The sequence below is a fragment of the Crocodylus siamensis genome, chromosome 1, assembly GCF_052110815.1.
Source record: "Crocodylus siamensis isolate JL-2025a chromosome 1, ASM5211081v1, whole genome shotgun sequence".
NCBI lineage: Eukaryota > Metazoa > Chordata > Crocodylia > Crocodylidae > Crocodylus > Crocodylus siamensis.
The window spans coordinates 273243236-273256819 of NC_143395.1; the positions used below are offsets into that span (position 1 = coordinate 273243236).

Sequence of the window (13584 nt, forward strand, 5' to 3'; positions counted from 1 at the left end):
TGGAGTCACCATTGATGCCAAGATGAACATGGGCCGGCAGTGTGGGAATGCAGTCAGGAAGGCCAACCGCACCTTGCCATGCATCCACAGATGCATCTCAGGCAGGGTCAAGGAGGTGATACTCCCCCTCTATGTGACACTGGTCAGGCCACAGCTGGAGGGTAAATTCAGATTAGACATCAGGAGGTGCTACTTCACTGTCCGGGCGGCTAGGATCTGGAACCAACTTCCAAGCGAAGTGGTGCTGGCTCCTACCTTGGGGGTCTTTAAGACATGGCTTGACAATCACCTTGCTGGGGTCGTTTGACCCCAGTACTCTTTCCTGCCATGGCAGGGGGTCGGACTTGATGATGTCCTCAGGTCCCTTCCAACCCTACCAACTATGAAACTCTTGATGCTGTGTGGCTGGTACACTATTGCTCAAATCTTACCATTTTAAATTAAATTATTAGGAGGGTTTATATGTATTTAAACATGAATGAGGCCGTAGGTGGGTCTCAGGCTGGGTTTCATTCTTCCTGTGGAGATGAGTCTAAATACATCAGAGCCATTTACGACACTCTTGATGATATTAGATCTGGTTTCATAGCTATTTTGGTTACACTGGATCTTTCAGTAGTTTTCAGTACTGCTGCTATAGATAGGTGTATCTGTGACTCTTACTTGCAGCTTTTGTCTGGAATTATTCTCCAGTGGTTTCTTTTGTACCTTGAAGACAGAATCCAAGATGTGCCAGCAGACAGACAAAAATCTCATCCCTGAGGTGACTGAGGTGCACCAGGTTTTAATCTAATTCCGATGTCATTAGAATTTATATATATAGAAATGCTTTTTTGACAATATTTCTAAATCTGGGATAGAACATCATGAGTATGTATTGTCACTGTCTCTCTTTCTTTTTCAAGTGTTCTTTATATTTTTCTTCTACCCTGGAGGAGTACTTGGACAAAACTATTCCCATCTGATAGTATGAAAGTGAAACCAAAGGCATACCAGGGTAGCTACAGCATTATTTTTGCCCTTCTTCTCTTTCCTCCCGCTTACCCAAAAGCAGTTCCCAGGCTCTCCTAAGTTATATTACTGGCCAGAGCTGCCGTCTTTTTAACCCAGAGAAACAAAGCAGTGAGGGGGCTGTCTTCCTGTTTCCGTCCCCATGCATTGTTGAGAAATGTGTTTCAGGAAGTAAGACAGGTTAAGAATCCTGCTGTCAGTTCCAGCCAGTCTCTTATGGCAGAAAATCATGCATTGGAGCTAATTTTGTGCTTCTGCCCAGTTCTTTCATTTAGTTAGAATTCATTCTTATGCACTTCACAAAGGTTTCTGCCCGTGCAGTTTGTTTGCTATAGTTTCCTTTTAGTAATAGTACTTAAGATTGCAACAGCTTAGTATATTTTGCCACAGCATTATCAAGCTCCTTCGGCGCCCTGGGCATAGAGGGGTGGGGCACCCTGGGCATCTACAGACTCTAGCTGGTGTCCAGGACCCAGGAGATGGAGGCAATGGGGATCTAGTGTCACAGCAGCTACAGGGGAAGGTGACTCTGGCCAAGAAGTTAAGTGCCTCACCTGCCTCCCTATAGGTACTGCTGAATGCCATACTGAGAAAAGATATAAAGCCCTTAATTTGATGGTGGGGGATGGCACCCTGCTTTTGCCTCTAGCTCCATCTCCCACTCCATGCAGCCAGAACTGGTAGGTACCAGAAGTGTAGCATAGGTGTGTCTATTCTGGTGCCCCCCTGTGTCCATTCCAGCATCCCCTCAATCAGTGCCTGGAGCTCATGGCCCCCTCGCCCACCACTGGTTATCCTAGTGGTGTTTGCCTGCAGGTTTGAGCTACTGTCATGATATTGTTCCATTTTGCATACTTTATGTACGCTAGCTGATTTTAGGATATCTGTTTTGATTTTTAATATGAGGCCCTATGTGACAATCCCTTGGTCCCTGCCCGGGGTGACCCCAGAGCTCAATACCTTGGGGCTTGACTTGCATTTGTGAGTCCCCTTTCACTCTTAGTGTAACCAGTATGCTGGCCAGACTTGGCATCTTAGAGGAGGAGAAACTTTTGAGTCCTGGAGGTATCCTGGAATTGAAAAATAAAATGGCAGAATGTTACTATCAGCCACCCTGAAATCACTCTTACTTCCAGATCCTCCAGTAAAATGAAGGTGGAAAGCCAGATTAGGCTTATTACATAAACTGGGAAAAAGATAAGCAAAAGGATTGTTAGATTTGGTAGACATACAAAAACTAAATTAGAAAGGCCTCCCTAATGACCTTTTAACCTGATGCATTTTCCTTCTGTTTCTTATATTACCAGCAGCAAGAAATCTTGATAGCTTCTTAGCTGACTCCAACCTCTTTTCCCAAGTTCCTTCTTTCCCTTGACTCAAGGTTACTTCTCTCCTTCTGCCTAATTCTGTAGTTATATCTTCCTCATCCTGTTGTTTATTCTAGTCAAGGAGGATAGAAATATTCATATTTTTTCCATTTCCCCAGATAGAAATCAGTCTGACAAATTTAGGTGTTCTCTTTGATGTATGTACCTTTGGAAAGGTATTTGGGCATTTTTTGGATGGAAAGCTTCTTAACACAGGGACTGAGTGATAGCTAGTCAAATATGTTAGACCAGGCACAACCCTTAGGCTGGATGGAGCCAACAGAGTCATGGGGCCTACCACTGAAAAATGTTGCCAACTGCTGCATTAACATGTTAATAAACAAACTGATGATTTGTTGATTATGCAGACTACTAAAACACAAAACATATACTGAACAACTGCTTTCTGCTCCTGGATTGCACCACGCTCAGCTGAATGAAATGGACTACAATTGATCAGATCACTGTCTCTGATAGACTGCTCTGTGCATGTCTTTGTAGAGCCTCTGGTCTGATGAAGTGAACTGAGGCTCAAGAAAGCTTATGTATCTCTGGTTTAGTTGGTCTATAAGGTGCATTTCTACCCTGCTTTCCACTAGGCTAGAGATTCATACAGCTAACTACCTCTGTTTTTTACTGAGCACGTTACATACTGGGTCCCACAAACTGCTGTGGTGAAAGTTGATAGATAAGGATATTGTGCATGTAAAAAGTTTCTAGTAGGAAATCATATTACATTTGCTTTGGAGTTATATTCTGAATTTAACCTTTTGAAAATAGTTGAATGGGGATTTATGTGGTTGTATCAGGTATAAATAATCAGTCTGGATCTGAGGCTTATGGTATGGCAAATATTCCAGATACTTTATTTTTCACCTTGAAATCTGCTCCTCTTCCCATTCTGTGTTCCCACTCAATGAATATGTAATATCGCATAACAAACCTGACTACAGACTATTTAAGCCGGAAATAGATTGGAGAGCAAGGTATACAGATGACAGAATCCAAGAAGAGATCAGCAGTTCCCAACATTCAGATATCAACAGTGGATCTGAGACTTCATCTTAGACATGGTTTTGAGCGCAGCACTGATAGCTTTGGCAAATGTGTGTTCTTGAGGGTATCCCTAAAGAATTAAAACTGAATCCTTTCCAAACTGGGCTCTTAACAGCAGGCCTTATTAGTAGCACTCAGGCTTATGTTGCTGCCTTGGAAAAGTAAGACATCTCCAAAGACCAAAATCTGGTACAATAAGATGGCACAGCTGGTATCTATAGAGTAGGTCATGTTCAACAGCCTTAACTACTTTGAAAAGTTTGGTGCAATATGGAAGGACTTCTTGGAATATCTTAGTAGCTAGATTGTTGCTCGCTGTATTCTTCTCTTCTTCTGTCCTTCCCTCTTCCCTCCCCCCTTTTTTCTGTTTTTGCTTATTGTACTGATACAGGTTTGTTTTACATGTATAGTTCATAGATTTCATAGACGTTAGGGCTGGAAGGGACCTTGGAAGATCATCGAGTCCAGTCCCCTGCCCCAGTTGATGCATGTTTTTCCTGATTTTTGTATTGTATTTTAAAAACCAATACACATTTTTAAAAAAATGTTACTCAAACATGTGTGATGCAAATGAACATAGCTGTTGATCAAGATTGAACGTGATTAGCTAGTCCCCTTTGGAGCATGAGGGTGCATGTGTGTATATGTTAACAGTATCCTTCCCAAATGAATACTGCAGATTTGGGTATCCTGTGACTCCCTGTCTAATCTCTTGGTTACATCTTGAATTAGACCCAGTATCTCTGTCCAGCTTCCTAATGTATTATTTGAGCAACACCTCCCCCAAGCATTTGAAAGTAGAAATAACTACAATTTCTCATTTACTTACTATCTTTCCAATCTTATTTGTTCTTTTATGCTGGTGTCCTTCCTCCCTGTTTCATCTTCTGTGGGACTTTTGGCAGTTTCTGTTGTTATAATAGCAGTAACATTGTATTTTTGGCTTCTTTGTCTGGCATGTATTTCTCCAAAACCCTCTTCCCACTGGACCAGGCACCCTTGTTCACATCAAAGAGCTTTATTCCACTGATGGCCAGCCTTATTGGACCAATACCCGTAACACATAGAGTCTTTATTTATCAGAAAAATCATGGAGAAGCAGGGCTGGAAGGGACCTCCGGAGGTCATCTAGTCCATCCCCTTGCCTGAGGGAGGATCATCTTTATCCAAAGCATCTATACTATTTGTACTCTAAACTCTTAGTAAAAGTACTGTCGGCCCCGATGCAATACAAGAGATGTGCTCTATGTATTTGGCTTGAAGGGGCTACCCTCTCCCTCACCCCACAAAAAGAAAAGTATGTATTGTGGACTAATTAAATATCTCCAGTCATCCTCATGTATGTTGCTGTTCTTAAAATGTGGCATGACAGGAGTGTGGACAGCCTAAGGGGCTCGGCAAGATGAAGAAGCACATTGTCTTTCCAGAAGGCAGTCAGCAGATATAACACATTGAAAAAATGCATCTTTTAAAATATCTCTCACTGCAGATTCTTATTGGCCAGATTTTTAAAAAATGTTTCAGACATATTCAGTCTGAACCACAAATGGCATGTACGGTACTTTCTTTATAATTAACTTACCTCTGCTATAGGAATACTTGCTTTTGACCCATGGTTCAAATGAAAAGAGGTTGATTTTATAATGCATGAATGAATGCTGGCAGCTTAAGAATTAGGAGCCATGAACATAAATCCTGAAAGCACTTAGTTATATTAGTATAGTAACAGATTTTACTAAGTGCTTGTACTTCCAGTTAGGTTGCTCTCATGAATTATGCATTTCCATTTGTAAGCTTTTATTGGCTAAAAATTAGCACATCATTCCAAAACACATGGCATTGGATTGTCCCAATTTGGGACTGCTAAATCCTGCAGACAGCTTTATGTATTGTTTGCTGTGTAGAATATCGTTAAACCAATGTGTGTAATAAAAACACACAGATATGTGTGTTGTAGAAATATATATATTTTTAAACCATGGTAAGTCTAGGTGTCTTACTGACATTGCTGCATTTTCTTTTGGGAAGGCTTTGATCTTTTTGCTTTACTTTCTTGCTTATCAGGTGGGGTCTGGAAGTATCATGCAGTACTCAAACATAAGCCTGTTGGCTGATGCAAAAGTGAATAATCACAAGTTCAGAATCTGTGTGTATATGTGTTTGTGTGCACACACCATATATTTAGTATTCATGCTCATTTTAAGGAAGTTAATCAATAGGAAATATGCAGAAGCAAGTTGCTTGCACAGGAATATTGGTATGCCTGATATTAAGGCAGAGATGCTCAATCTGCAGTGACTGGATCTGGTTCTTGGTTAGGGCATTGGTAACAAGCAGTTCAGCTTGGCGTATCCCCTTCCCTGCCTTGTGCCATGCTGCTAATCCCCTCTGCAGCTCCCTTTCCCTATAGCAGAGGCTACTTACTCTCTCCCTTCCTTTCTCCTTCTCTCCTCCCCTGTGATTGTTTACCAGAGGTAAATTGTCTTCCTCTCTCCTTCCCCTCTTTCTGACATTGACAGCCACTTCCCTCCCCCTGCTGTCCTTAACAAAGGGGAATAGTGGCCCCTGGTGCAGCCAGGTCAAAGGCACCCTCTGCTGTAAAAGGTTGAGCTCCACTTCATTAAGGGATTAAGTGTTCTCAGCACTTTACAACCCAATCTTACAAAGGTTTGTGAAAGGTCTGTTGTATTTGTCCACTTGTTAGTCAGTCAGTACTTCAGACTTGAATTTGAATCAGTGTTATATGGGTTAATGTTCAGTTCTTATCAGTGATGTCTAAAATGAGTAATGTGCTATTAAAACTGGATGTATTTTATATCAGAAGCATTTTAAAGTGTTTAACCCTCTCATTTTCCTCTTTAAAAATTGATGTGAAAAATCCTTTGGCTGTTGAAAATCCCATTTTCTTCTCTGTGCTAGTCCCTGACCATTTTAGTTTGACCAGAGATGCCAAAAGCAAGTATTGCCCTTCTGTCTTTGTGGGCAAGCCACATTTGCATCCCTAATTAGGCCATTATAGCACTACAAAAAATGAAACAAACAGCATTTGAAGCTGGTTAATCACTTTTTAAGTGTGAGGTCTACAAGGGGCAATAGTGTTACATTTTGTAGTGCTACAAGTGAACCTAAGAACTAATACATGCATTAAGAAATAATGAGATCAACAGGTGAAATCCCACCCTTATTCAAGTCCGTGGATGCCTTGTGGTTCTTCTGCAGTAGTTGGCTAACAGCCTCTTTCCTCCAAAGTTATTCTTGAACTTGCTGCTTTTACTGATGCATAAACAAAGTGTTTTGTCATGGAAAGGTACTACGGAAGCTGGTAAATGAAAACAGTCATGCTGATCTGAGCTTCATTCAAAATTAAAGGCAGAAATCAACAGAGGCCAAGAAATTAACTGAAAGCTAAGTCACAGGGGAAAAAATCTCCTGAAGTAGAATCATAGGGTTAGAAGAGGGACTTCAGTGTTGATAAGACATTATATTTATAGTGTAGCAGAGTAGATAAATAGTATCGAAAGGAAGTGTGTATAGGCTTATGTTACAATGTGCAACTGTTTAAGCGCTTAATCACCTCCCCCTACAGGTTGGAAAAAAGAATTGCTGTTAGTTGTTAGTGAGTTATTAGGATACTATTAGGTTCTTAATAAATGATAGCGAGTATGAGAACTTGAAATTCTCAAAAATATTTAATGTGAAACAGAGTTAAAAAATAACTGAAACTGTTTAAATACTGCTCAACAATTGTTTTGGAAAAATACAATTAAGACAGTGTAAACATCTAACAACTTGCAGAACAAGTGGAGTCTGGTTTTCATAAACTTTTTTTTGCCAGGAAAGGGACACGCCAAGCTGATATTTCACAGATTGAAGCTGTCCTGTCCTGTCGGTTTTTTTGGTGCACAGACATTCCCTGATGGATGGAAAATATTAATCTGTCAAGAATATGCTTAGTTGATGCAAAGAATAAGTCATTCCCTGCTGGCCTATTGTATCCTAAAGGGACTGGATATTTAGGGGCTGTCATTTCTTAGCATGATGCTGCTGTTCCATACTGGATGGATTAAACATGGGGGAATTAATTCTTTTAATTGATATATTTATTTTGTCCTGTGATTATGAAATGACCGTGCTCATTTTGGCCACATCATTTATTTCAGTAGACCCTATTAGGGATGTATGTGGTAGACGTGATGGTCTGAGACAAAAAGAAATGCAAAACTCTGGAACTCTTGATTCAGAGATGATACTTTTTATTAGACCAACTAAGGAATCGCAAAAAAATTGGTTTTTTTTTTTTTCCCAAGCTTTTGGGCTCACATGTCCTTCCTCAGGCTCAGGGAAAATTAAAGACGACAAAAAGTCCCCATAGGCAGAAAATAAACTTCATTCTTGCACAGAGGAAGCTCAGGGAGGAAGCCTGCTCCTCTGGGTCCATGAAAATATGTCTTTGTGAGCTGCTCTTTGATGTGCAGAGAAGGCAGGATTCCTTCCCTGGTGGTGTCAGATGGCAGAAAGGCTGGGAGGTATAGAAATCTTTCTTGTTATTCAGCAATTAAGTTTAAATCCAAAATCGGCTAAAATTTGGCATCTTCCATGTTTCAGGGATGTATTTGGTAGCCCTATTGGTCAGAGAGCAACTCACAAAGACATTCTCATGGACCCAGAGGAGCAGACTTCCACCTTCTGTGCAAGAATGAAGTTTATTTTCTACCTATGGGGACTTTTTACCATCTTTAATTTGCCCTGAGCCTGACAAAGGTTGCAGAAAAAGATTTTTTTTTTGTGATTTCTTGGTTGGTCTAATAAAATCTATGATCTCTGAACCAGTAGGTCCTATTATCTGTTCTGGAATCTGATGCACATGAATGCTTTCCTTCCTATTCTCTCTTTCTCTCTTTCCAGATTTCTTCTGTTTTATGTGATGCTTGTTATCATGTAATGAAGTGGAAATGTTAAGAAGCTGCTGATAAAGATATGGTATTTCTCATGTAGATACTGTGTTCATATTCACATCTTGTCATGAGTAGGAGCATGGGAGTCATGTTTCAACAACAAAAAGTACCTGATATATTGGTGGTTGAATCAATTTATTTAAAGTGAAGTGCAGGAATATGTATTGCTCTATCATTGTAAAGCACTGTTCATTCATTTTATTTATGACTTGTCTATGTAGTAATTGAACAAGTAAAAATAATGTAAACATGAACAGAAAATGTACAGAAACAGTTCAGGACTTTGAAATTCCTTACCCTTAAGCAAAGATGAAGGCTTGGGAAGGATAGTGGAGTATCCAGAACTGCAGCACACAACTGTGTGGGACTGCTGAGATGCTCCATCTGTTTCCTGGAGCTTGAAATTTAAAGGGTGCTGCTGCTCCCATCAGCTGTGCAGGACTGCTGATGAGCTCCAGCTGAGTGGAGAAACAGCTCCCTTTGAAGTCAGAGCCTAGCAAGCAGCTTGCCTGACTTATCCTGTGCTTGGCAACTGGCTGCGAATTAAGCAGGTTGTGAATCCTGCAGATGCAAATGAATTGGGAGATACTATGCATGCATCCTGTGGGTATGAAAAGTTTGCTATGTTATACACTGTGCTCCCAACCCTTGTGAAAAACTCATGCAAGCAGCTCAAGATCATCATTTTAATATTTATAGGAACTTATAGATTTGTATCCCAGGCTGTGTAAGTGAAAAGCGGTGTAGGTGTTAACTACATTTTTGCTCTGCTTGTGTCTTGGTGCAGGTGGAAGAGGGCTGGTGGGAAGGAATACTTAATGGAAAGACTGGCATGTTTCCCTCCAACTTCATAAAGGAGCTTTCTGATTCAGACGATGCTGGAATTGCACAGGAGGAACAAATAACTAAGCCAAGTAAGGAACAAAGCCTTATCAATGTTTGGAATCCCCCTCCTCCTTTCCCAATCTGTGTTTTTTTGTTTATTGCTTAACTTGCTAGAATGGCCATGTCTTTTTACCTCTTATGTGGAGTCTGAATTCCTCTTCAAAAATCTGCTGCCATGAATAAGTCTTTTCGCTGGTTGTACTGTATAAGGCCATGAATGCTGTCACTTTAGGTATTGTCCTTTTCATTAAAACTTTTTTCTCCATCTATTATTAGCCTACAGACTAAGCAGTGTTGCCTTGTATCTGTTTAGGAGTTCTATGTCAGAATGAAATGTGTGGCCATTTTGTCTTTGATTACAATAACTAAGCAAATTTGCATCTACATGGTGGATTTTTTAAAAATGTATTTTAGCATGAACAATAAGTAAATTTATTTTACCATGAGTCCTCCTGTGGGTTTAAGGACATACAGCATCATAGTGACATAGCCAGGTGCCCAGGGTGTTGGGCAGCTGCAACTTCTGGTTGCCTCCACACCATCGGTATGATCACGTCTGTCAGTGGCAGCTGTACCCCCCCCACACACACACCTTTAGCAGCTGTCCTGGGGGCCACTGACCCAGTCACCCCACCCTAGATATGCCACTGGGGATGTGGGCCACTTTCTCCTTCATAATGCTGAGCATGCATCTACCACACCTATCACTCTAAGCCCCTGAAACCAAAGGAGCAGAAAGCCAGAGCTGGGAGCAAGGCTTCCTTCTCCTTAGATAGTGCCACACACTCACCTGAATTTCTAGTACTGCTTTATACTTGGTGTCTCAACTGGTAGTTCTATGAGGGTGCTGATGGATTTTCCTGGTGTATAATTTTCCTTGATATAAAGAGAATAACCTTAACCATAAATTTATTTCAGTGTGAAGTGGATAATTGTTTGTTTTACTGTTTGTTTGTTTTTTAAATAAAGTTTCTCTGTGCTATCTCCAAATTGTGTGGTTATCAGGTCCTGCATTACATATACCATGCATAAAAAAAGCTTTCCAACTGCATTTACGTATTTCAGCATAATGGCAAGCTTATCTGCTAAACTGTCCCTTTATAAGCTGTTTTGCTCTTTGCAGCACTTTAAATGCTTAAATCAAGCTGAGTTGTGTGTTATAGTTAGGCAGAAATGAACGAGGTGTACAGTCTTTTGTAGGCTGATGCCAGAATCTCAGTATTATTGTATTCACTTGAATTTAAGATGACCCCCCCAATAATTAGATTCTATACACAGAAAATGTATAAATTTGTTATAATTTTCAGTGTCTAGAATCTAATTATTAGTGGATTATCTTTAATTCATCTCTTCCATTGCTGCAGGAGGCAGGCAGCGAAGAGGTAGGTGTTGTGGGAAGGTCAAACAATTTGCCTCCTGCTTGTGCCTGCCCTTCCCCCCCATCAGCCTTTAAGCCCTTCCTCCCCCTCTGCATCTGCTCCCTTTCTGATAAGGGGAGAGAGAAGGGCAGGCAGAGAAAGAGAGGCTGCATGGGGAGAGGTGAGGGTGCAGAGGTGGGGGTGGAGAGGAGTAGGGGTGGCTGCTTCAGCTACACCCCGATCCCAGGTAGGGGCTAGAGCCCCAGCAACAGCAGCTGTTTGTTCTCGCACCACCCTCAAGACAAGGGGCTTTTATCTCCATTTTAAATGAGGGGGGACACCCTCATTTCAGAATCAAGTAAATACAGTACTAATGTTGAACAGTTGTTAATTCACTTACTGATGAGTTGAAAATCCCAATTCCTGTGAGATTTTTTTTTTCATTTGAGGAAAATCATTGCAGTGTTTGAAAGAGAGGTTTTTTGCTATTTCTTGTGTAGAGCGCCTGGATTTTATGGAGGTATTGGCAACCTACTTCCTGTGTTTGGAGTTGATAAGATCTTCATTTGGAATGGTCTTCATCTTGGAATTAAAATGTTCCACAAACATCTAGGAATTTAGGGAAGGGTGCAAGAAAGAGAACGATTCCAAGAGTAATGCTGAATTTGCATGCATGTTTCAGTAGACTGCTCTGTAATCACTACTTGCCATTATCATTTTCTTTCAGCGTAAACAGAAAAGCTTACCTCCAGCTAGGCAGCGGACGTAATCAGTGGCATGGCAGCACAGCACAGGGCAGGGAAGGGGATGCACTGGGCCAACCTGCATGCTGCTGATGCTGTGAGTCGGATCCAGTCACTTTGGGACTGGGTATGGCCTGCAAGTCATACCTGTGGGTGATAAGCTAATGTAGAGCTATAGTATCTCACTTTCCTAAGAGTGGTATACCCTTGTTATATATTACAACTTCTCTGGCGTGTTGAGGAGTATCATTGCTTGAAGCAGAGTATATCTAGAACAGTGATTCTCAAGGTTTTTAGGCTCAAGGCACCTCTGTTTAGACTTAAAATACTCCTTGTTAGGCTTGAGTCACCTTGTGGAAGACTGCAGCTCTTAGTTAGAAATTATATGTGCTTATTCTAGAGAAATCTTGGATATGAATTCTGTGTTACTATTTTGTATTCCCTTTGTACAGTCAGCCTGGCTGGACTGGGCACCCATGCAGAGCCCCTTGCAGGCCCCAGTACATCTTCAGATCTGCCTTTGAAGACAGGATTTCAGGACTGCGAAACTGCATTGTAATCTTGGGCAGTAGCTTTAAATTCAGCTTTACCTGCAAAATGCATACAGTGATACTTCTATGGGTTTGTTGTGTGGCCTAATTAATCAAGACTTATAATACAATTTGGGATCCTTTTCTGAAAGGGTAGAAAGTCAAATATTGCCATGATTTCGTTTTTAATCATTCTTACTGACTGTCTCTTGGAATGTGTTGGTTAGAAGGAAACTTCAGTGACTAGAGTCAAGGAAGTACACAAGAGAATAACAGTATTTGTCCTTGGTGCTTGCTTAAAGCCAGTCAGAGAAAATATCCTCTCCTCTGTGCACAAAAAAAAAAAAAAATAGGAGCGTTTGGAATTTGAACTGTTTCCTCTTTATTAGGACAAATGAGCGTTTCATAGTGACTCTTCATATGTGACTTGGTATGAGAAATCCTATGTTTTCTTCTCAGTTCTGCCACAGGTTGACATTGGACAAGTCTCCTAGGTGGTAAATAGATGCTGTATTTGATGTGGACCTGATTGTTTCCAAAATTTGACCTGAATCAAAACAGGCACAGCACGGCAACTTGCACTGTCCTCTCAAGTTGCGTTGCTGCTCATCAGCCAGTAGGTGGCCAGGAAGAGTACACATTCTGATCAGCCTGTCACAGTAATGTTACAGAGGCACACTGCAGTGTCCTGGGACAAACTAATAGCACGTACTTCAGTGAGACTTGAAGTGAAACAGTGGATTTTCACATCGGTAGGGTCTGGGGACAAAACACTTTCTTGTGATAGAAATGCAACATCTATTTATGGCCTCAGAACAATATATTCAAAAGCAGTGTTTAGTCGCAGGAGCTGAATTTGGGACTCACTTGACCTGATTTTTCAGAACTGGGAATCTCTACTCCCTGCTGGATTGAAGGCATTTGGCATTTTTCAGACGTCTGGACGCTACTTCAAGATTTTAAAATATTTTATCAGTCTGTAAAATGACCAGTCATTTCAGAGCTTACATAGAGCCCAGTTCAGATACCTTTACTCATACTAGCCACCTGTTCTTCCATGGTCCAACTGATATAAAAAATGCACTGCTTTGATAATACCAGACTGTTAAAAACTATCCATGAAATATTTGTATTATAATTTTATCTTTGATTGGATATATGGGTCTCCATTTATTTTCTAGATTTCTTGGATGTCTTATCTTCTCACTATATAATTATCTTCTATATTGGAAGACCCCTAAATACCATGTGTTCTACTTACAGTTTATCAAAAGGTGGGACAGTTGACCCCTGTAACAAAATGAATATTATAACCTAAAAAATTCAAGTCTTATTTGAAAGTGGTGATTTCATAGACATGTCACAACATTTACAGATGAGTGGTTTTATCTTGTATCTCTCCTGCATGTTTGTAAATTAAGGTATGATTAGGCCTGATTAAATATACTGGATATGTTTTAAACCTCAGAGTGTTAGCTGCCTAAGAAAAGTGCAGGATCCAGGATTGACGATAAATTTTGCTGCTAATGCTGTAGTTAGGCAATACACTATATTTTAACTTCTCTAAACTTTAGCTGTCCTTTTCCATCTTTCTTGCTGTCTCTTCATTGTCCTGTAGCTAACCATAGGTACCTTTAATTTCTTAACTCCTGACTTTAAATGAAATGTATTATTATATT

At 40.6% G+C, this 13584-nt stretch overlaps 1 protein-coding gene across 3 annotated transcripts in view; it reads left to right on the forward strand.

The window, feature by feature from the left end:
- The window catches only part of SH3KBP1 (SH3 domain containing kinase binding protein 1), a 361555-nt gene that overhangs the window by 190020 nt on the left and 157951 nt on the right, over nt 1-13584 (forward strand). For all 3 annotated transcript variants that reach the window (XM_090062600.1, XM_090062582.1, XM_090062591.1), the window contains exon 5: nt 9177-9303. In XM_090062600.1, the coding sequence (XP_089918726.1) occupies nt 9177-9303 (127 nt within the window). The remainder of the gene's footprint in view (nt 1-9176; nt 9304-13584) is intronic.